Here is a 25,789-nt window from a genome sequence, read left to right as displayed (position 1 = left end):
TGTACATGAACAATTCTGAACGAGAATGATAAAATTATGGAGATTATTTCAGTTGACTGAAGCCTGAAACTGAATTTTAGTTCTGTCGTCAGAGAGACTGTATGCAGTGGGTAGGACAGAAACTATGCTTCAATTAAAAATGCGTCCAAGCATTATAATTAAGTTTAAAGTTTTGTTTCAAAATTAGTCATTTTTTACTATGTCTTTCATTTCCTGTTGTAGTTACGTTCACATTTAAGAGGTAATGCTAACTAATTTCAAACATATTACTTCATTATCAAACCATTACTTACGTTAAAATTGTGCATTTTGTCGAAATATAAAATACAAATTATATAGACAACTTTCTAGCCATCTGTAATGAACTCTTGTCTTTTGCACAGACAGAAGTCTAGTAAACTGTTCATATACTATAATATTTTGCATTTTACATTTTTACTGATGATGAAACTTTAATGTAGGTAACAGTTTGAAAATGAACGACATTTTCGAAACTAGTTCTCAATAACTCAAAATTAATGTGAACGGAAGTACGAAAGAAAATTAAAGAAACATTGAGATTAAATAAAGTTTCTTGTCCTTCTGACAATGCAGTGTTTTAATTCCTCAAAGGAATCATCGTTGTAGTAAATAATGTTCTATTTTTGTATACATAATTAAGTAATAAACTTTAAGTAGTACTTACTTACGTTTTCCAACAAAGATACGACCTCATGATATGGCGTTGGAGATGTTTGTCACACTCGAGATTTCACAGATTTTCCCTTCTTATATGGTTTTCTCGTAATCCATTTCCTAATGTATAGGGACTTCAAGTGTATAAATAATGCTACCGACGAATGGGAAGAAGTATTGCGGTTTTAATGTTGAAACCTTCCCGTCTCCTCTATATCTCTTTTGTTAATGGTAACCTTCCCTTTTACAATAACCTATGTAACCTTCCCTTAGTATTTCTATCTCTTGCTTAATAATAACAAATGAAATCTTCCCTTTGGAATTTATTCTCTTTCTCAATCTTCGCATAAAAATTTAATTGCTGCTTATTAAAAGTGATTTCCTGATTATTTCGACGAAACATAGAATGTGTCGTCGTCGTGGCCTTCAGTCGTTATCTGCAATAACCCAAAACTGTTCCTTACCTTTTATACTGTTACTGGATCGCCATCTGACTGCTACATCGAACTGCGACATGAATATACTTACTCTGTTTTACTATACTCTACTAGCTGCTGGTGGGCATTCATAATACGTGGCTGTATTTATTACCAAAGCTGACGTTATTCTTTAATAGCAGAGCTGACGTTACTCTGTAATTAATTTGACTGAAGTTACGCAATTCATAGTTAAACTTTTTCTTGACAACAATAAAATTTTGCAAAATTTTACATTGATGGTTTTTGGGTTGGATTATAATTAGAAATGCAATATTGCTGGCAAAAGTTAATTATATTCTGAATGAAATGATTTTACTAACGTTCACGTGGGTCTTACTTTTTACAATAATCTTACAAATAGCAATGCGCAAACATACCTTCAGTAGTCTTGAGTTTCTCAAAAAATTAATTCAATAATATTAGTTCCTCTTATTATAATAGTTAGCTGATGTCTCTGTACATCAGTTTATAATCTCTTGTAAATCATAGCTAGTGGCTGGCAGGCACACCACTCCTCTCAACCTCTCGCTTCAGACCTGCTACCGACTCGCTTCACTTCTCGCTTACTACTGACTTCCTACGAATGCTAAAGTGCGGTCTATTCTGCCAACAATCCTTTCTGGTGCAGACAATCCCTGCTACCATTACAAAATGATTCAATGCGCAGCCTTTCCTGCTCTTTTCTTAAAATGTATCCATACGCGGCCTCTCCCGCCCTTTTTTAAAATTATATCAATTTGCGGTCTCTCTTGTCAACAATACATTGGTGCAGACATTACCTGCTACCACAATTATTTCCAACATGAAAAATATTAATTGTTCCTACTTAATCCTATTAATAAAATATAAACATCTTTCATAAACTGTGATTTGACAATAGACAATAGAAATATACACGTCTTACATAACCCTCCACTGGGTTTCCTTAAAATTTTCCTACGTCGTTAAGTCATTTGGACTTGACTTAAGGAGAAAATTTGATTATAGAAATATGTGTAGTAATAAGTTAGTTAATTATAGAATATTTCTTTCAACAAAGCACATACATATACTGCCATAAGAATTTGTGTTCCTAAGTCTAACAAAGAGAATATTCAAAAGAGTATACATCAAAATATACAAATAATATGAGTCAGTAAGTTGGAAGTGTACATCAGGTAATAAAAGTTATTTATATTTCTAATAGTAATGGCTGGCAAAAATTAGAACATAGTTTATGTTTCATTATATATTGGCATCTACCATATTCAAGGAAGGAAAAAAAAGGAATTGGATAGCATGGTCAAAGCACTGGCAACTGTCTGTGAATGCACTCAAAAGTCCGTTTCTTTCCCTCACATAGCACAATACCAGGTTTCGCCATGTGATTCCGTCGTCTCTTTGATCCATAGTTTTAGTGTAACCAAACACTAAGTTAACCGTCGAATTGCCTGAGTTGCCGCAGCTACATCAGGTACAAGTTCCAACTCCAGTTGTCCCGGTATAGCGGAGCTGGTCCGCTCTGAGGTAAACGCTGCGCTCCGCGATAAAAACAATCTCGATCTGATAGCAGGCACTATATCAGATACTGTAACGGCAGCAGTATTGGCCAAAATGCGTGAAACTGTTGAGGCCAATACTGCCGAAATTACAGCACTAAAAAAGTCTGTGTCTGAATACGAGAAAAAGGCACGAGAGTTCGAAGTCAAACTATCTGCCGCAACTGACGAACTAGAACAGTACCAAAGGCGAAATAGTCTACGACTGTTTGGAGTAGTAGAAAATAAGGAAGAAAACACGGACAACCTGCTTATACAGGTTGTGCGTGAAAAATTAGGCGTTGAAGTGACCAAGGCAGACATTGACAGGAGCCATCGGGTGGGACGAAAATTACCAGGTGCCACCAAACCTCGTCCAATAATAATTAAATTTGTCTCGTACCGAAAAAGGGCAGAGATCTTTACCCAGAAGAAGAAGTTAGCAAGGACAGGGCTTACAATAAGGGAAGATCTGACACACGAACGGCTAAAGATTTTAAACAGTGCCATATCCCATTTCGGTCTTCAGAATGTGTGGACTCAGGATGGCAGAGTAGTCATTAAGACAGCAGCTGGAAAGAAGACAGTCACAAACATGACAGAACTGAATAGTATTAAGTGAAGTTACTCGAGCCAAAAGTGCAAACTTAACACCATTTGCAATTGTAACAGCCCCAATACTCAGATATAGTCTTGTAATTTTATTAATTTTTTAATTATACCCATATTTGTACCTTCAACTAATTGTTTTTGTAACTGTATTAACTTTTCACTATTTTTTTGTGTCTGTAGCTCTAACCATTACTTAATTTTAGTTACTGCTAATTCTTTTTTTCATTTTCTCAGTTTATTCTCTTCCGTTCTGAAATAGTTCTATTGCAATTATTAGTCTCTCCTTTAGTTCATTAATCACCCATCTCTTCGGTTTAAATTGTTCATAACAAAAATCACTATCAGTATCACTTTAGCAAATTTCAATCAAATAGTAGCTTCCTACGATAATCACTACCAGTATCACTTCAGTAAATTTCAATTTAATTCTAGCTTCCTACGATAATCTATTAATTACTAAGCTTACTTCTCTCTGCTGGCAGCATCGGCCTCTTAAATCACTCCCTTCTCCCTTATTTCCACTCTAAGCTGTTTCAAATACGCTAATTACATTTCTCCTCTTACGACAGAGGATACACAGTGACACACAGCCGTCACTATTTTGGTCATATTCTCCTTGCACAGAATACCACTAATCCATTTTCTATACTCCCGCAACCTCAGAAAATCTTTAGCAGGCGCCTTTCTTTCGGCACTCGCGGTGTCACAAACAGAGCGTGCAAAATCTCGGACACCCCTGTGTTATGTCACTTGGCGGAAGCAGCGGCCAGTGCCCCTCGCGGCAGGTAGTGCCTAACAAAGGAACAAACCAGTCTGCCACCCTACTCCAGGTTGCTCGGCGGAACGCGTCAGAGCTTTTAACAGCTCACTGTAACATCCAGTCTTTACCTGCGCATTACGAAGAACTTAGCCTCCTCTTCAACCAACTAAACTACCACGTAATCCTCTTATCCGAAACGTGGTTGAAACCACTCATATCCTCTGCATCTTTTCATCTCCCAGGGTACACATTTCTTAGGGCAGACAGATCAAAAAAGCGAGGTGGCGGGGTCGGCGCGTATATACGAACAGATCTCAAAGCGAAAGTCTTATGTACGTCAAATCCTGCTGAAGAAAAAGAGGCTGAATTCATGTTCATTGAAATAAATATACAAAGTCGGAAATTCTTGACTGGCGTCGTTTACAAGCCGCCAAAAATAAGCTCAATGAGTTCCTTCCAGTCGGAATTACATTCACTTCAGTGTCAATACGAACATGTCATCGTAATGGGTGACTTGAACATAGACCTGCTAAGAGACACTCCCTCCGCAATAAACCTAAGAAGACTGTTTAGTTGCAATAGCATGAACATTCTTCCATTACAACCTACACACCATACGGTGCACAGTCATACTCTTATAGACGTAATCGCAACGAAACAGACTGACAAAGTAAGAGATGTTGGTCAAACATCGGCCCCTGGCCTCTCAGCACATGATGTAATATTCCTGGCCTACTCTGTGCAGCCCCCAAGGATCAAATCGCGTTACATAACTTGTAGGAACATGAAACGTATTGACCTTGACGCTCTAACAGCCGATTGCTCAGAAATCTCATGGCATCAAATAATCAGGAAACCCACAATCGACGGCAAAATTAATGAACTTGGTGATAAACTCACTGCCCTCTATGACAAACATGCACCTGTGCGCACAATCCGTGTAAGAAAATCTCCTGCTCCCTGGCTGACAGCTGAATTACGTCAAATGATGACTAATAGGGATGCTGCCCACAGGCGTTTCAAGGCAGATCCGAAACCCGAGCGTTTCGAAGAATATAGAAAGCTACGGAACAGAGTGAAACAATGCATTCGCAATGCTAAAATCAGGCACGCTCGCTCCCTTGTATGCAGCGATCTGACGCCCACGACTCTATGGAAGAATCTCCGTAGCTTGGGGGTCGGAAAGGCAAAATCGGAAACTACTTTTCATGTGTCAGCTAACGAATTAAATGAATTCTTCTCTGCACCTCTGAATACCAGCACAGCTGATAATTACCGTCCACAAGAATCCCCAAACAGGATAACTAACAACGATACCTTCCATCTAAAACATGTAACAACAAATACGGCAAGAAAAGCAATAATGAGAATCTCTTCTGATGCAATAGGCAACGACAGTATCGGTATAACCATGATTAAGAATGTTGCCGATATCTTAGTACCTGTCTTAACTGACATATTTAATTTTTCCCTCATGAACGGAATATATCCCACTGCATGGAAAAGAAGCCTAATTCGACCCATCCCTAAGATCGAAAACCCGCAACTGCCTAGTGATTACCGACCAATTAGCATATTGCCTGCTGTTTCCAAAGCACTTGAATATATTGTTCATGACCAAATCACTGAACACTTGCATGAATTCAGCCTATATGACAAATTTCAATCCGGTTTCCGTAAACATCACAGCACAAACACTGCTCTAATTAAAGTAACTGATGACCTGAAATATGCCATCGACAATCGAAAGGCAACAATATTGACGCTACTGGACTTCAGCAAAGCTTTTGACACTGTTAACTTTGACATATTGCTCAGAAAAATGCAACAGCTTAATTTCTCTGACAGTGCAATGAGATGGTTTGAAAGCTACTTAAAAGACAGACAGCAATGTGTTGTCTGCGTAAATGAAAAATCTTCCTGGAAACATGTTTCGTCGGGAGTGCCACAAGGATCAGTCTTAGGACCACTTTTGTTTTCTTTATATGTCAACGATATTTCGTCGGTTCTGTCCTCCTGTAAATATCATTTCTATGCCGACGACCTCCAGCTCTACCTAAGCGTCAGACCTGAAGATGTAAACACTGCAATCGCTCAGATGAATGATGATCTGTCTTCAGTAGTGAGATGGGCGAAAAACCTGGGGCTTAAACTAAATGCAAAAAAGACGCAAGTAATCTTAATAGCCCATCAGAAATTAATAAGTTCAGATTTCCGCGAACGGCTACCTCCTATTCTGCTCGACGGTACTCCAATACCATATCAGAAAACAGTGAAGAACTTGGGTGTAACTTTGGATGAGCATCTCAACTGGGCGGAGAATACAGTCGCAGTGCGCCGAAAGACGTCTGCTTGTCTCTATGCTCTCAAAAAGTTTCGGAACATATTTCCACAGGACTTGAAACGCCAGCTCGTGCAAGCACTCGTTCTACCGAACCTCCACTATTGTGATGTGATTCAACAAGGCATGAGTAGTGAAAACAAAAGACGGCTAGAGCTAACCATGAATGCCTGTGTGCGTTACATCTGCAACATTCGCCGATATGATCATGTTAGTGCTTCATACTCCGAGCTAGGGTGGCTGCGGCCAGACAAATTGCGTGACTACCACACTCTATGTCTACTCCACCGACTCCTCATCGCGCAAGCACCCCAGTACCTTGCTTCAGAGATTAAAAACCTGTCATGTCATCATAATCGGAACACGAGGTCACTCTTATTTGGTATCCTAACTGTGCCCACTCACAAAACAAAAACTTTTGCAAACTCCTTCTCAGTTGCCGCTGTCCGCCTCTGGAACAAACTGCCCCTTACCTTGCGCAAAATTCGATCTCCTGCTGCTTTTAAGAAGAAGTTGAAGTATTTCCTACTATCATCCTCACAAAGTTCTCCACAAAATTAATGTACAAGGACAATCCCCTCATCTGTCAAATAGCAAAGCTAGCGTCTCCTATCTTGCTCCTGAGATGCCTTCCTCTTCATCTTTCTCTATTAGCCACGCAATCTTCTTTTCCTTTATATTTCCTTAATTATGTTTCATCATGTCTCTATTCTTCTCCTCCCTTCACCATGAGTCTCCCTCATACTCCCTGCTGCCGGCACTCCTATCTAAAATCTGTCTCTTCAATAATGTCTAATTATAACAGTACTTGTGACCTAAGAATATAAACCCTATATGTATGTATTTTTCCAGGTGTACCTTTCAAATTGTTTATTTCACTTTTTGTACTAGATGTAGTTTAACATGCCTACTAAAACATATGAATGTAAAATAAGTAGAATGCCTGGTTAGATGTAAGAGAGGGCCTGATGGCCCTAATCTTGCCAGGTTAAATAAATCAATAAATAAATAAAATAAATAAATAAATTAGTAGTGATAGTGTGCATCTTGGTATGCAAGCACCTGTTGACGTACATCATGACTGTGGTGTGCATATTGGTATGCCGACACCTCATAGAAAACATCGTAGATTGAAGTAACGTGGGTCACTATTCAGTTTGTTTGTGCTCCATAAGCATGGGCATGCACAGGAATTAAGGTACAGGTAGCCTATAATCATTTTGTCAAAAGGTTCACGGATATGGTTGATACCGTTATTATAAAATTTTACATCATCTCTTTCCTCTGTGCTCACAAAAATTATCTTTGCCGTATTCTTATTTTACGTTTAAAAGGACAAAATATGTCACCTAGTGTGACTGTATAAAAAGTTTATAGTTTTAAACAATTACACAAAAATCACATTTTCCATCTGTAGAGAATTGAGCCTACAGTACATATGACATTACGTGACAGTCAATAACATAAAAAAATATTTCTGTAAGTGGAATTTAGTAGTACATTTAGGCATCAACATTTTAAATAAAATAGACAAGTACCTTTATACGAACTATGTCACTTTCTGTGACTTTATGACATACATTTCTTTTAAATTAATCATAATCTGATGCTCATATAAATAACTGCATAAAGACACTGTTATATTACTTAACAGTTTGTGAATTCACTTTTTTTGAAATATGAAAGTACATTTTTGACCAAATATGTCACTTTCTGTGACTCCAGTATGTTCGGTAATGTGTTCGTCAGTTACGAGTCATATCGTCAGTCGACTATATATTGTGTTTGAGTTGTGTAACACACATCGTCATTATTATTTAAGAGAAAACATTTGTATTTTACGTAGAGTGCGAATCGGTATGCTGACGTTTGGTCTGATCTGTTTTACCTATGTACGTATCTGATGTAAAAGATATAATGTTCAATGCAGAAAATTTTTTTCGAATAGCAAAGTACATATAGTAAGCAATTTAATGTGGTTTCTCCATCCGTAGTGCTGCGCTGCGCTGTGTCACCTGTTATCAAAATAAAGCGTTACTAAATTATATTCCTTACATACTAACAGCTTCATTCTCCTCTTTCCTTTGTACCTCGTGTCATCTCTCTGCATAGCTTATAATAAAATATTCATTGTTAATAATCATCAGCGCATGGCATGACTTCAATATCTCTCTGTATTACCTATAACAAAATATTCATGGTTAATGATCGTCAGCGCACGGCATGACTTCAACATCTCTCTGCATCTGGAAAATCGCGTCAGCTCTCGGCATGACCTGTAAAGCATTTATCAACATTTCTCCATATTCAGTACTTATATAATAATTAAAACTACGTTTATTTTGGTTAACTATGACAACAATACTGCATTGGTATTACTGAATGAAAATTATTTGTACGTGTTATACATTTACATTAAAAGTAGTCCTGTTAATTGCTTCACTTACATTACACAATGTGAAATAAATGTCCTGCGAGAACGCTTCTAAGACTGCTATTAATGTTCAGTGTATTTATCTGCGGTCGAATCGAGGTGACCTGTTGTGCACGTAAATAACCCATTAGTAGCTCACTGTATTCGGGCTTACTGGAATGTGTCAAAAAGCTCATTGTTATACTCTGTCAATATGTATCCCTGTAAGAAGGTTTTTCTATTTTAAGAATTTCTTTATGTTTGGCATATGATGGTTTCCGCTCGATTTTTTTGTTCTGAGTGTCTCAATGCGTACTACATTAGCGTGCGGAATATTTCGAACTCTGTACGGTCCTGCGTATAGAAGTTCAAATTTTTGGCATCGTTTCTTCCCTTTATGTGACAGATAATGGGTACGAACTAGTACCTTATCGCCAATCTCGTACTTGCGTAATCTACTTACCTGCTTCTGCTGTCTCTTCCGACGATCTGCAGCTCATTTGATGTTCACTAGTGCCATTTCTATTATCTCACAATGACGAAGTCTACGCTTCTTTGGAAAAGTAATCATTTCAGTAAGTTTATTCGGTGGGTCTTTATTCGGAAGTATTACAGTTGGTGAGAGCATCGTTGACTCATTAAGTATTGCATTTATTACTTCCTGAAACTGTGAAATGTATTCGTCCTGTGTTGTATGCTTTTTGTGGCAATAAATTTGTTTAATGCTTTATATGGAAGAATTTTCGAAAATAATTAATAAGGCCTAAAAAGTTCCGAAGTTCCTTCTTACCTGTTGGCACGTTGATATCTTTCAATGCTTGCAATTTGTCGGAGTCTGGTACAATACCTGTTTGTGAAATGATATGATCTAGAAATTTTATTGAGGCTTTTCCAAATTCAGATTTACGGAGGTTTATAGTTACACCGTTCTCCTCGAATGTATTCAGTAATGTTGAAGCGTGTGGTTGTGCTGTTCCCAGTTTTCTGCTGCGATTAGAATGTCATCTACATATGTAGTAATTTTGTTTTTAAGATCCTGTGGGAGAATTGTATTCATGCCTCGTATAAAGGCTGCAGACGAAATCGTTAGTCCAAACGGAAGTTTACAAAATTGATGCCGTATACTTTCGGCAATTTGGATGGAACTGGATTTGCCAAAATCCTGGTTTGAGATCGAGGGTGGTATATATAGAGGTGCCATGAAACTTTTGCAGTAACTCTTCTAACGTCTGTGGTCGGTCAGTTTCTGTAATGATTATTTTATTAACGCCACGTTTCACCTGAAATTCGTACATAAATCCTGTCATTGTTCCGCGAACATTGGTAAAAACTGTTTTATGTTGCACAAGACTATTTTCTAATTCTGTGCGCTCTGTGTCATCTTTTGCTATACTGTCTCCAACCCTGCGTGTAATTGTCTCTAATACATTATACTCCTGTTCCTCTGCCATGTCGGTATTATGTGTATTCGTGTATAGTGTGAGATAACAATCGTTATCCTTAGAATGTGCAATAATCTCGATCCTGTGCAAATTTTGTTCTTCTGAGGATACTGTGTTTTGAAATCTCACTACCACTTCACTGTCTTTCTTCTGTAATGTTAGGTATGACGATTTAAAGTCAATCTTTGTGTCGTACTGTAGGAGAAAATTCATTCCTAATATTATATCAGTTGTTAAATCTGGAACTATCCAACAATTGCTGTGGAAAGTTTGCCCTCCAAAAACAAACGTTAATTGTGTCTGTCTTTTGACTTCAATGATTTTTCCTTGAAATGCTCCCTTAAATTTAGTTTTGTGTAATGAGAATACTGGGTAATCATTATTGCTATTGCATCTGTTAACTGTGTCTTCGTTAATTACGCACATTGGTGAGCCTGAATCAGTTATTGTTGAAATATTTTGTGACTTTAAATTTATCTGGATTATTGGGTGGCATATAGTTTTCTGCATGATCGGTTTTTCGTGTAACAGTGTGTCTCGCACGTCGTCGAATGTAATGGCATTCTTATCGTTATCTTTTCTCTGTCCTTATCCATAGCGTCGTCACTTAGAGATTCATCACAGGCTATCCCTAGTCATAAATGTTCTGACATTTTATTTTCTGTTGGGGAGTGTTGTGTGTTTTCTATGAGCTGTACTGTTTTACCGTTTTGATTATTAGCGGTAGGTGGCGGATGAAATCTTGTGTCTGGTACATTCATACGATAACTTGGTTGTTGTGCACTGTTTGAATTTCTATGAAAATTATCATTGTAGAATGTCCTTTGCGGTCGGTGTTCGTTTTCTCTCCTTCTGTCGTCATAACTGTGGTTATACGGCGAGGCACGCATGTTGCTCTGAATATGCTGTCTTTGTTCGTTTTGTGCATTTTGCGGCTGACCCATGTAATTGTTTGTACCTGTCGCATTTTCTTGGCGATGAGTCATGTGAAAGTTTGACCGGTTTGGCATTTCCTGATGTATATGTGTCGTGTTATTTGGATGGCTTTGTTATTGTCTTGAATTGTAATGTACATTGTTATTATACTGCTGTTTATTGAATCCCTGTGTGTATTCTCGATTGAAGGTTTCATTTTCGCTGCAAAAGCGTTTATTATGATTGATATTGCCAAATCGTGTTTGCTCAAAATTAGTATTGTTTGTCTGGTTTGCGTTATATCGTGAAAAGTTCTTATTAACAAACGCATAATCTGCCTGGTGTACCTCTAGCAATTGCAGGATGTCTCTAAATGCGTACACACTGCCCTTTTGCTGGCCTGTTAATAATGACACTTTTAATGCTCTGGGGAGTTTTGAAATACACAGCTGTATTAATGCGGATTGACTGTATGCCTCATTGAGGTATTGGTTTTGTTTAACCATATACTCGAAAAATTGTGTGATTGTTGGGAAAGTAGAATTCTCGAAATTTGGCAGACTAATTAGCAGCTCTTTAATGCTACTCTGATTGGTATCTGACCAATATGCTGCTAGAAATGCTTCCTGGAATGCTTCTACTGAAAAACACTGTCTAGCAATTGGTCGCATTCTTCTCGCTGTTTCCCCTTCAAGAAAACCAATAATAAATTCTAGCTTATGTTGAACTGGCCATGATGGTGGGAGTGCTGCATTGAATTGTTGGATCCAGTCCAGTGGATGTATTTGCATCCAGTCGTTTTTAAGTGTTTTAAACTTTCTCACTGAAAGGAAATGCTTGTGGTCGAAACCGTCATATCTTTGTGTGTAATTATTTTCGTAATGTTGTGAATATGGATTTGTGTGTCTTTCTGCCTGGTTAAGATCTTTTACTCTCTGAAGTCTACCGACATTATGTGTATTGTGCATCTGAGGCATGTCATAATGGTGTGTGTTCTGTTGGAATTGATGGTTTGCAGTTGTTTCTTGTGTGTCAGCTATCCTTTGCTGTAAAGAATTGATTTTCGGATGTAACAAATTATTACGTGATTCAAGGTCTGCGATTGGTTGCTGCACATTTGTAATTTTCGTATCTTTACTATTAGAAATCTGTTGAACTGAGACTGGTGTAGTGCCATCTGATTTACTGTTATTGGTAGTATCTAACAGGTCTATTCTTGTAGTGAGTTCGTTGATCTTTTCTGTCAATTCGTTTCGTAATTTACGATTACTTTTGGTTACTTTCTTGATTGATTTCTATGTGTTCCATTTTGCCAGTTAGCGTCAGAACTTCTTCTGTTAATTTATCCCTAATATTCTGGATTTCAGTGGTGTAGAAATTTTCGCCTCAATTGTATGTGATTGGATTTCCGTGAGCCTCTCTTTTATTTGAATATTTGTCTCCTTCACCGTTTCGATTTCTTCCGAAACCGAGTGTATGTGATTGTCTACGTAAGTTTTTCCCTGAGCAAACACTTTCTTTTTGTCGTCCTGTCGCTGTTTATTAATTGTTTGTGATAGTTCTTTTCGTTCTTTATCCTGCGATCGCACCAGTTTGCTGTGACGTATAGCAATGCGTCTTAGGAGTACTGGTGCACAAGTTATGCAGGAGAGGTTGAAAGACTTCTGCTGAAACCCTTTCATAAGTCAAATGAAACTAAATGGTTCAGGAGACCTTTTCGAGTCTCTAACATCTATGGCGTAAGTATATATGCAGACTGAAGCGACAAATGAAAACTTGTACCAAATGGTTCAAGAGACCTTTTCGAGTCTCTAACATCTATGACGTAAGTACATATGCAGATTGAAGCGACAAATGAAAACTTGTACCTTTCCCCACACCCGGATATGGGTGGACACTCTCGAACAAGGGAATATGAAACCAGTCTTCCAGAGCTGCCGGTTAGTGAAGGACGCATTATAAAAACACTCCTCTGGTATCATGGGCTAAGGTCCACAGTAAAATGTAATTTATTCTGATATTAAAGCTCATTCTTTCAAATTCTTGCGGAATTAGATGGGTATTTCGCGATCCAATACGACTTCTATTTTTTCTTATAAGAAATCATGAGAATAGTGCAATTTTAAGCGACGTGCCTTGCGAGATCAGGAAGACTGGTAGATGTGTGCCGTTAGGGATGTAATATGTATTAGAACATCGAGATTGCATCTAATTGAAATGTGTTGCCATATCTCGTTTTTCTCCACTTGCTGAGTAGTAAGTGCAGAATTTTTCGCGATTCGATTAGTTGCCTTTCTAAACGGTAGTCAAGATTCAGGCCACCAAAGTGGTAGTTATTTGAGTCCCAGTGCTTCATGACCTTGTTTAAACTGTATAACTCACAGTACCGTGTATCGGCCTCCGTAGCTCATCTGGCTACCGTGCAACAGGTTCAGGATGGAGATTTTCTCCCCTCAGGGACTGGAGTGTTGTATTGTCCTCATAATCATTTCATTGTCATGAACATGCAAGTCGCCCATTGTGACGCCACCTGAAAGAACTTGCAACTCGGCGGCCGAACTATCCCCGGTAGGGTTTCCCAGTCATCAATGCCATGCGATCATTTCGTTTCTTACACACTGGGTAAGGTGGCGTGGTCACCAGACCTTCATTTCTTACATATTCCGTCCTCACCATCGTATTCTGCGTATCAGGATGCTTCATTAGAGCCCAAACTCCATAGGGTAGAGTCAATTTTACATATTTCCATTTAATAGATATGCAAATCTAATAAATAAATCGCAAGTGATGACCGAGTTTAAAAAGTCAAGGCTGGTGTACACAACATTCAAGACACAACGGCCACAGGACTTTTTGTTTGGTGGGGGCAACCAGCCTGCTGGAAAGTCCGTAGGAGGATGAGTTAGCAAGCAGCTGCACCAACCAGCTGACTGCCCAGGCACCAAAACAGTTTTTGACAGAGAAAAGGGATAATGGTCTGCGTGTTCGCCTTAAAAGCAAAACCAGCTGTATTGTTTGGGAGAGCCCCAGCACACATATTTTTTGACAGACCTAGTGCACAGTTTCAGAGTTCTCACAGGTGGACAGTAAACACCTAATGCAGATGCTATATATATTTCCGGATTGGTCAGCTTAAACGGAGCGCCATTCTCCCGTTTGTAAGGGTAACTATGATTAGTGGACTATTTCTGACTAAATGAGCCAGAGGAGTGAGGGAAAGACAGCAGATGATATATCCTTTCGCTTTTTGCATGGAGAGGGGTCGTTCCGGTGCCGCTCTTGAAGTAGCAACAGGTAGCAGGAGCGAGTGCGCTCGTGCGCGTATGCAGAGAGCGAGGAAAAAAGTCTCTCCTCAATACTGCACTGAGAGAGCACCTGTGTGGCTAGCGAATCAGAGTGATACTCTATATTAAGTCACTCGTGATTAAGCGTTTGTTCCCTGTATTGGTCGCGACACTGACAGGATAGCTAAGATGGGTAGGTTACCAAGATAGGACAGTATCAGAATAGGTGATAGATGATAGTTAGGTATGACAGAGTCGCCGTTTTCTGTTAATTTATGGGTGCTGTGTTGATGAGTTGCGCAACGGATTGATCTGACAAGTACCCGTTGGTTCCTGCATGAAGCAATTTCCACCCCACACTACTACAGAGGTCAGAGAGATGCTCCAAATGTACCAAAAAGAAATGCCTGAAAAACTTTCAGCAATAAATATCTTCTGGAGTCATCCGCCGTAAGGAAAAGACACAAAAATATTCTATTTTCTTACGTAACTAGTGGGATACTTGGGTCCTGGAGTATAGCTAGTTAGTGTAATACAAACATGAAACCAACGGAAAATATTATTTATTGCAAAAATCTGAGAAAATCAAGTGAAACTTTTATTTATAAACTGATACACTAATTTCTGGGTTCTAGGAGGTTACCTCTTATGGATAGGAATCCCATTAATGAAATTTATGTACAAAGTGTGGGAAAGCCCTAATATCCCTTTTCTTTAAGAATGTTATTTACTCGGCAGAATGACTAAGAGCCGCACCTACGCAATTTGAAACTGTACCAAGCTTAATGATTAATAACTTACGTGTGAAATTACTACTTATGTTTTAGTTTTCTTTTTTACTTGTAATCAAGATTCTGGCCATCAGCCAGCAACGTACTACTTCTTTGAGTCCACTTCTTCATGAGCTCACATAAACGTAAAAATTGTACCGTACTGAGTATAATGATTACTAACTTGCATGTAGAACTACTACCTATCCCGTAATATTCTTTGTAATTGGTAGCCTAAGAATCAGACCCTCGCAAACCACTCCTCCACTGAACTTCATTCCGCCAGTAGTCAATTATTTAGCAACTGATACTGATTATTCATTGCTATGCTTGCTACATACAGAGGGTGGCCAGAAATAGTCTGAGAAGCCAGTCAGGTTGTCACGCGCGCAAATTCAAGATACCTGCTGGAGACAGTGTCACAAAATTTCGTTTGCTTTCCTCGGAGCGAACAAACGTAGCTGAAATTTTTCACATCCGAAAAAGGCAAATTTTAACTGGAAAGGAGCATCTGAACAAGTGTAATTATTTCTCTGCACAACCCCCCCCCCTCCCTCCCTGCCACGTCCTTACAATATTTCCAGATTCTTTCTGACCACCCTTTATATGTGGGAAGTTCTTACTAGTGACTGAGTTTTATACTTTCATACCAGCTGATGAAAGCTGGTGTATGGTAGGCTTCAAAGTATTTGGAATGCGTTCGTGTTTTCAGTCAGATTACAGCTAGGTGAGTGAAAGCTACGTTTGTACGGTCTAGGAAAAGCAAACGAAATTTTGTGACACCGTCTCTGGCAGGTCTCTTGAATTTGCGCGCGCGACGGCCTGACTGGCTTTTCAGACTGTTTCTGGCCACCCTCTGTATGTAGAAAGTATAACAACGAATAATCAGTATCAGTTGCTAAATAACTGACAATCGGTGGAATGAAGTTCAGTGCAGGAGTGGTGGGCGAGGACCTGCATCTGAGGCTACCAATTACAAATAATATTATGGGACAGGTAGTAGTTCCACACGCAAGTTAATAATCATTATCAGCTGCGGCTGATCGCTTTATCTGTCGAATTTTAAATGAAGAAACTCTTTAAGAGAATTCTCGAATACTTTTCGTTACATTGTGTATATGTTGAGGGATTGTGCCCCATAGTAATATTCCATGTTCTTGTGCTTGTTCTCCAGGGACAAGTAAATTCAATTCATGCTGAATAAATTTCATGCTAATTTACTGTAGCCCCACCAATCATGATCTGTTCATGTTAGAATCCTTGTTGTAAGAGACCCCCAAAGTATAAATGGAAATCTTTAAACGTTTTGTGAATTAAAGAAAACGTTTTCCGTATGAATTAACTGAGAAACGAGCAGAATACGATTGCAGTGCTCATGACTCGTCAATTTCTGCCCCCTCCCCCCCTGTACATGACTACTGAATGGCCAGATTATATTAATCTGCGTTACCTGCTGTGTACATAGAAAAGACAGTAATAAACATTTGAATACGAATATAACTTGCATGAACTTTGTATGAATGTCCTTAGATGGTCATGAAATCATAGTACAAAGTCAAAATAAAGAAAAGAAATGAGAAAACGTGTTGTTGTCACTTCTGAAGCTTGCAAGATAGGAGGAAGGTACTGGCAGAAATGGAGGGTAGGTCGTTATCGCTAGAATTATACGGTCATGCCTGTAACCAAATGACAATGGTACTTTTTCTCTGGCACGGTACTAGAAATTTCTCGCCATTTTCATACAGACAGTTTCAGCATCTAAACACAGATAGATATTCAAGTCATAATCGAAACAATTATGCGATCCTTAAGTAACTAAGTAATAAAAGATGTGCATTGCATTCACTTGGTACGTTAAAAAGCTAGTAGAGGAAAATTTGATTTCACACAGTGACGAATGCAAAGTTTAAACAGCATTAGAGACGTCATAATGCGATAATACTCCTGTCAGTATTCTGACAATGGTTCCGTTTCTCCCCAGGACACCTACTCCAGAAGCGGACCCAGTTGTGTGGGAACCATACAACAACTCTAACCGCAGCTACATGCTGATGCAGGCCAACTTTTCACTGGCCCACGACAAGGACGCAGAACGGATGGACTTCTGGAACACCAACGTGCCGCTGCAGCCTTACGCCGATGAACTCTAACCGCTCAGCAGGAGATACATAAGCAAGCCAGTGGACTGATGTAATTACTGGATACATTAAACAATCAAATACTATTGCTTGGCTTGAATTTTTTTCATGGCGTTGGCAGTAATATATGTTGTAACCATTTTATCACTACGATAATACTAGGAATGTGTAATTCAATAACCATGTTTTTCTCTGACAGGAAGTCTGAAAATATAATTAGTAAATTAACATTTGAAAACATTGTGTTGTGTGAGAATGGATGACAGGAAAATGAGGGGCAAAGTTTTTTATGTAAAGACTGATGTGTTTTTGAACTTGAGAGATATATGGATGCTTATGATTTTGACCGAACTTGTATTTGACTCCATCAGGGTTTAGCTGGAATACAATAATTAAAATTATTAATTATTGTTTTGATCAATTACGTAGTATTCCGTCTCCCTTACTCCACCTCTCACTTTTTTACTACTGGAGCTAATTTTATTCGGCTTGTGGCTATGGAGTGGGAGAGGGAATAAACACTTTTATCATAAATGTGGCACACCGTGGATCAAATTATTGCTTTTCCACATCTGCTCTGGATAGTTATGTGTGGAACATTCACTTGCTACTGTAACGTAATCAAGAAAGCAAGACTACTGTATCTGAACTTACTACTTTGCATCGTATTCAGAAAGTCAGTAACGAAATTCAAATGATCGTTACAGCACTGAATGTTGGTTACGTTGTGCAGTGGATTTTTGAATACTGTTAATTAGAACAGGCGCGCGGCTAGCCCGCGTTCTCTTAATCTCAGTGAAAAAATGTAAAATATTGCTTTAGTTTCACAGAGCAGACCTTGCCACAAAATGTGAAAATGATAGTCATAACACAGTTATTCGTTATATTTTTTGCGGCCGCATGAAACATGTCGCACAGCACCTTCCAAATCAAACTGAGAAATGCACTGAATAATATGATATGTTAAATATTATTATGTTACCTCGCTTTACCGGCGAGGTGACTGCGATGCCTGAAATAAATATTTTTTAAATGTGCCGCGTCTGCGCTCGTTGCCCTCGCAGATTGGTACAGCGGCTTCCGCTAAATTAAATGCTGAAAATGTCTAAATTATTTATGGGACGAATTGCTGGCAACTTTACAAGTTATTTAAAAACATATTTGCTCAAACTCTATATATTCAAACAAAAATGCATTAATTTTACACACCTTTTTACAACAACTCGCCTAATGGCGGATCTCAAGCTTCACGAACAAAAGGCTAGCATATACATTTGCTTAACACGCGAATGTTACTCGTAACGAACCCCAAAGAGAACAAAGAGATTATTACAATGCTTTTTACTATTTATACATGTACTGAATTGTCCTTTTTATCTGAGGAACAGATCATAATCACTAACTCAATTAACAAGATTTTTAAAGATAATAATGAATCCATGGATTCAAAGTTAACAAATGCATAAAACGTCAAATAATTATGAATGTTCTACATACACACATAGTAAATTCGTGAAATGTTTACACAGTCTTGCTTTATTGCTTCACTTGGTCGTGTTTAAATTATTTCTCTTTCACCGTGTGCGTGGCACTATATCGATACATGTTAACTCGTCTTACACACACGGAAAAAATTGTATCACACACTTTTTATGGCGACAGGCCAGGAGACGCTACAGTAGCTATGACATTCGTATTGTTACTGAAAAAGCTATCTGTTATGGAAGTTGTTCGGTACCCATGATGGTCGTTTTACTATCGAAGTCTCGTACGGAGATGCATCTAAACAATTTTCTCATTAGTTGTTGTATAACCAAACGCTACATTAGCAGCCAAAACCGAGAACAGTCTGACAAATAAATCCAAATCTGTCTTCAGTAGTGCAAAGTCTTGGACTCTTTGAGAACCAATGGAGTAATCTTACAAATGCTGAAACGTAGTCGTTCATGCCTAGTCCATAATATGTGTGCCTTGAGTTCTGGGACAGGTTCCTAGTCATGAATTTGAAGCTGATTTTTACACAGATTTAATTTTTGTTTGTTAGCTTCAATACTGTCCGTCATATAAGTTACCCACTGACTCTCCCCTTACATTAAGATGACTGGTGTGGCTTCTCCATCTTTTTTTTTTAGACAAATGTGTACTCCTAAAGCAGAACATAAATCTGGCTTAATAGAACTGGTATTGCGACCAAACTGCAGGGCGTGTGATATTTGCTGCAGTCATAACGAGACATTTCAAAACCCATTTTTGAGGAAATGACACTTCCAGACTCTTCCCTGTCTTACGGACTTCAAAAACATGTATGTTGCTGTTGTATGTTATCTAATGTCACATTTCCACATTCATTTAGGTATTTTCATAGCTCTTGCGATCCGACAAACAACTTTCTTGGTCCTCTATTCGCCTCTATTTTATTTTCAACTGTGTCAATGCTACATCTTGCGCTCCTCTGGGAAATGAATGCTACAGAAACATCCCACAAATTACTGAATAAAATAATACCAAACAGTGCAAGATTTTTTCCTGTGATGTAACGAATTCGATTGCATATTTATTGTACTGATATCTTTATTTTTCAGCAAGTGCTTCTGACAAACGCAGATATCTGTGGATCATCGAATCGTTGCAGATTGAGCCAACAAACAGTCTTCGAAGTGTACAGCGTGCTTAATGAGACTTACCGCACTCCAAAATTGCAACCCCACTCAGAGAGTTTTCTTATTTTAAAACAACCATTTTAAGCACATTTATTACTCAAATTGGAACGCGACATTAAAAAAGTTAGAAGCATCATCAATTAGTAACACCCTAATGAAACAAAAAGAAATCTTAATTATTTCATTAACTTGTGTATATAAAGTTATAATTGTCCATTTTTATGTTGTACCTGCAGTCTTAAAAGGAGGGGAGACGTGTTTATTTTTTTTTAAAACTTGATGACATAGTTAATCTTCATGTTTTTAAATTCAATCACATTATTTAAACTTATTCCAAATCGTCGTGGCACTGGGTGAAAAATAAATGATTTATTTTTTAAGTAGATGAAGTCGTTTTAAAAGAATCGTAGTGATCAAAAGAATCCTATTTATTTGTGTACCACAATAATATTAGAATTTTTACAGCTATAATTATAATACTTAATACAAATCTTTACACTGAAGCGCCAAAGAAACTGGTATAGTCTTGCGTATTCAAATACAGAGATGTGTCCACAGGCGGAAAACGGCGCTGCGGTCGGCAACGCCTGTATAAGACAACAAGTGTCTGGCGCAGTTGTTAGATCGGTTACTGCTGCTACAATGGCAGGTTATCAAGATTTAAGTATGTTTGAACGCGGTGTTATAGTCGCCGCACGAGTGACACAGAATCTTCTAGGTAGCGACGAAGTGGGGATTTTCCCGTACGAGCATTTCATGAATGTACCGTGAATATCAGGAATCCAGTAAAACACCAAATCTCCGACAAGGCTGCGACCGGAAAAAATCCTGGAAGAACGGGACCAACGACGACTGAAGATAATCGTCCAGCGTGACAGAAGTGCAAGCCTTCCGCAAATTGCTGCAGATTTCAATGCTGGGCCATCAACAAGCGCAGGGTGCGAACCATTCAACGAAACTTCCTCGATACGGACTTGATGACTGTACGATACAAAGCTTTACGCCTCGCCTGGGCCCTTCAACAGCGACATTGGACTATTGATGACTAGAAACATGTTGTCTGGTCGGACGAGTCTTGTTTCAAATTGTATAGAGCGGATGGACGTTTACAAGTATAGAAGAGATCTCAACCCCCTCGTGTTCTTACGTATTTATGGACAGCCCTGCAGGATTCATGGTGTCAGTTCCCTCCAGCACTACTTCACACGTTAGTCGAGTCCATCACACTTCGTGTTGTGGCACTTCTGCGTGATATTACGCGATATTAGGCAGGTGTATCAGTTTCTTAGACTCTTCAGTGTAATATTAGGCTTTTTAGTGTAAGTGAAGGGCATTAACTGGTTTCGCTCAGGTTGCCGAGAGACAGACTTGTTCTTAAAGGCAATAAGGGATGGGGAAAGCACGTATGGCTGTGGCTCCACCGTGCGCACCACTTTTTTCCTAAATATTGGTAGCGCTGAGACAGGGATGATAACACAGAGACTCCATCACACGCTAGATTGCAAGGCAGTCAAGTGCCTGTAAGGCTATTATGAAACGACTGCTACTGTAACTCATTACTTCCATCTTGAGCTGATAGAGGTACTACATAATATCCAACTCAACGGCCTGTTTTTCTAATTCAAGAATTTACAAGACTCTTATAAAATGTTACACCAAGACCAATAGCTACGACTGCACAGACAAGCTGCTAAACTTATTTCAGTGTTTGGTTCAACACTGTGTGCGAACGTACTTTTTTATTATGAAATTATGAAAGTCCCGCACACTTTCGGATTTAACAATATCAGCTTGTGTAACTGCATGTGTTTCACTACATCAGTTTCAGATACTCCACATAGTCCAAAATTGAAATGTTTGTGAATTTATAAACACCACAATTTAATGTTAAGTGCCAATATGTAAAGCGTTTTGCTTAATAATCAATATGCATAGCTGTGCTTACCGTATTAGCACTGTCTAATGTAATTAATTAATTAATGGCTGTGACAGAAAAATTAAAAGTTCAAAATAAACACTAATGATAGAATCATACTTATAAAAGTATGTTTCAATATTCGCCTCTTAGGCTACGTCCTAATTTAGGCAGAGAATCGAAAATTTACGAAGGACAGTATCTTCGTGAACAATTTCATAATTTGTATCATCAACTATGAAGATCACCAGAGAAATTCTTCGAATATACGTAGATGATCAGAAGTACATTCGATTGCCTCATCAATGAATTAAAGGCGAGTGCTTCTCATGTGATCATCAACTTTCAACAGCCAGTAAGTGTGGACGACTGACTGACTAGTGTGAATATGGAGAAATGATTTTTTTCCTGGGAGGTGTCAGTCTGTCTTTGTCAATTGAGCAGCGAGGATGTCTTGTTTGCATCCTGTCCGCAGAGTCTTCAGTGTGCATAGTTTGTTTACTTTTTCGCCGCAGCTAGTGCTCGAGTTAGTCGACCTTTAGTCGCTGTGGCTCACTCTCACAGATTTTAGCTTTGGGACCTCATTTTTAAATATTGTGCATGTCATACAGACTGACTCTTTCCTCCCAATTCCGATAAAAAAATCGTTCAAATGATATATGGAACATACATCCAACTAAAGATCTGTGACATGGTTAAAATGCAGTGACAGATGTTTTAATAGGATTTACATTGAAGTGAGAGGGTCGACTAGCCATACTAGGGCTGCTGTTTACAAGAAGACATTAACCACATTGTGCTCTTCAGCCAACAATGGAATCATGCAGCGGATATCCTACACAAGTACTTGGGATAAATGGGTCCTAACACTACAACAATGGTTTTGTCTACTATCAACAACAGAGTATTCAGACAAGTATCTGACTTCTTTACTGCAGAGTGAGTGGAGATACCTCAGACAGTTCTTATACAAGAAACTGAAAATAAAAAAAAACATTTTTGTGAGAGATAAGTAGTGCTGCTAAAATAAAACGTGAGATGTGAGAGTGAGTATGGGAGTACACATGTGGAAAAGAGTGATGAGATGACAATTTGTAAATATATAAACCATGGATCTTGTCACTGATGGGGAGGCTTGCGCGCCTCAAGGATGTGGAATACTGTACTGTAGATGCAACCACAACAGAGGGGTATCTGTTGCGAGGCCAGACAACTGTGTGGTTCCTGAAGAGTGGCAGCAGCATTTTCAGTAGTTGCAGGGACCACAGGTGGAATGATTGACTGTTCTGGCCTTATAACATAAACCAAACTGGCGTTGCTGTTCTGGCACTGCGGACGGCTGAAAGCAATGGGAAATTACAGCTGTAATTTTTCCCGAGAGCATGCAGCTCTACTGTATGATTAAATGACGATGGTATCCTCTTGGGTAAAATATTCTGTAGGTAAAACAGTTCCCCATTCGGATCACTGGGAGAGGATTACTCAGCAGCACGTCGTTATCAGGAGAAACAAAACTAGCGTTCTATGGACCAGAGTGTGAAATGTCAGATCCCTTAATCAGGCAGGTACGTTAGAAAATTTAAAAAGGGAAATGGACACGTTACAGTTATATATAATGTGAATTAGTGAAGTTCGGTGGCAGGAGGAATAGGACTTCTGGTAAGGTGAATACAGGATTATAAATACAAAATCAAATAGGGGTAATATAGGAGTTGGTTTAACAATGGGTAAAATAATAGGAATGCGGATAAGCTACTATGAAGAGCTTAGTGATTGCATTATTGTAGCCTAGATTGGCACGAAGCCCACACTGACCTCAGTAGTACAAGTTTATATGCGAACTAACTCTGTAGACGAGGAGGAAATTGAGGAAATGTATGATGAGATGAAAAAAAATTATTCAGATAGTTCATGGAGTCGCAGATTTAATTGTCATGGGGAACTGGAATTCAATAGTACGAAATGGATGTAGTAGGTGAATATGGACTGGGGGAAAAGAATGAAAAAGGAAGCAGCCTGGTAGAATTTTGCACAGAGCATGATTTAATCATAGCTAACACTTGGTTTAAGAATCATGAGAGAAGGTGGCATACTTGGCAGTGACCTGGAGACACAGGAACGTTTCAGATTGATTAAATAATGAACTGCAGATTAAAACTGAATAAACTGCAAAAAGGCAGAAATTTAACGAAATGGGACCTGGATAAACTGAAAGAAACAGAGACTGTGGAGGGTTTCACAAGGAGCATTAGGGAACGATTGACAAGAACAGGGGAAAGGAAAACAGTAGGTAGCTTATAAAGATAAAATAGTGAAGGGAGCAGAGGATCATGTAGGTAAAAAGTCGAAGGGTGATAGAAATCCTTGGATAAAACAAGAGCTATTGAATTTAATCAGTGAATGGAGAAAATATAAAAACACAATAAATGAAGGGAATACAAACGTCTAAAAATGAGATCAACAGGAAGCGCAAAATGGCTAAGCAGGAATGGCTAGAGGAGAAATGTAAGGATATAGGTGTATCACTAGGAGTAAGATAGAGACTGCCTACAGGAAAATTAAAGTTACTTTTGAACAAAAAAGGACCATTTGTATGAACATCAAGAGCTCAGATGGGCAATCAGTCCTAAGCAAGAAGGAGTATATAGATGGTCTATACAAGGGTGATGTTCTTGAAGGGAATATTATGGAAATGGAAGAGGGCGTAGAGGAAGATGAGAAGGAGATATGATACTGCATGAAGAATTTGACAAAGCACTGAAAGACGTAATCCGAAACAAGGCCCCAGGAGTAGACAACATTCCGTTAGAGCAACTGATAGCCTTGGGAGAGCCAGCCGTGACAGAACTCTTCCATCTGACGAGCAAGACGCATGAGACAGGAGAAATATCCTCAGACTTCAAGAAGAATATAATAATTCCAATTCCAAACAAAGCAGGTGCTGACAGGTGCGGAAATTACCGAACTATCAGTTTAATAAGTCATCTCTGCAAAATACTAACACGAATTCTTTACAGACGAATGAAAAAACTGGTAGAAGCCGACCTCAGGAAAGATCAGTTTGGATTCCCTAGAAATTGGTCCAGGGAGTTGGAGAAGAGAAGGAGGAGGGGAGGGGGTAGTTGTCTCCATGGGTCACCTTGATCTATCGATGTTGGAGTCCCAAAAGAGGCGACCTTGAATATAACCAGGCGATGCGTGTAACCTGATACCGGAAGTCCTTATCAGTGGCCTGGAAATAAGACTGAAACAATTCTTCTCCATCTTGTTTTATAATTAGAGTAGTTGAGTGGGTGGCTTCTTTCATGAACTGTGCACCATAGAGAGAGGATAAGGGTGCAGCTATTTGTTCATAGCAGATTAGTTTTTCTGAAATTACATTAAGTCACATCACTCAAGATCTAGGGAAAGGACAAGGGTGTGAGTATTTCTTAATAACAAATTAAACATAATGCAATGCAAGTTTTAGAATTCGAGGCACCAGCAGAGACCACACCAAGGCAGAAATGTAACAACCCTGCTTTATCAACATTTTTTGTATTTTTCTATATTTGCTATATTTTGTAGTGGTGTGCTAATTCTTATATACACACCATGTATCTTTGACTGACAGTCTTAGAAATCAGCAAACCTGATGACATTGCTATGACTTCATAAATTTACCAACATTTTGCAGTGACATCATTACTTCTAACAATACACTCATTTTGATGCATACACTATGGCTGTTGTATTTGTCTGACATTTGAAGTCTCTGCAACTGTGTATTTGTTGTTAAATAATTCGTTGAGGTAATTTGTTATAAGAGCTTATATAATCCTGTACATTTATACATAGACTATGGAAAATATGGAAAAAATATGTAACA

The 25,789-nt window shown here is 38.6% G+C and overlaps 1 protein-coding gene across 9 annotated transcripts in view; it reads left to right on the top strand.

Moving 5' to 3' along the window:
• LOC126475236 (pyrethroid hydrolase Ces2e-like) overlaps positions 1–25,789 on the top strand; it is a 212,224-nt gene that overhangs the window by 56,058 nt on the left and 130,377 nt on the right. Inside the window, exons 10-11 of one of the 9 annotated variants that reach the window (XM_050102915.1) lie at positions 17,190–17,398; positions 19,929–20,133. The exons of 7 other annotated variants lie outside the window; for them this stretch is intronic. In XM_050102915.1, the coding sequence (XP_049958872.1) occupies positions 17,190–17,358 (169 nt within the window). In that variant the 3' untranslated portion in view covers positions 17,359–17,398; positions 19,929–20,133. Of the gene's footprint in view, positions 1–17,189; positions 17,433–19,928; positions 20,134–25,789 lie in introns of those variants that run through there. One more of the 9 variants, XM_050102914.1, reaches the window with a different exon arrangement.

This window comes from Schistocerca serialis, chromosome 4 (assembly GCF_023864345.2).
Source record: "Schistocerca serialis cubense isolate TAMUIC-IGC-003099 chromosome 4, iqSchSeri2.2, whole genome shotgun sequence".
Taxonomy (NCBI): Eukaryota; Metazoa; Arthropoda; class Insecta; order Orthoptera; family Acrididae; genus Schistocerca; species Schistocerca serialis.
Note: the sequence above shows the minus strand (reverse complement) of the source record. Positions and strands in the feature narration are given on the sequence as shown.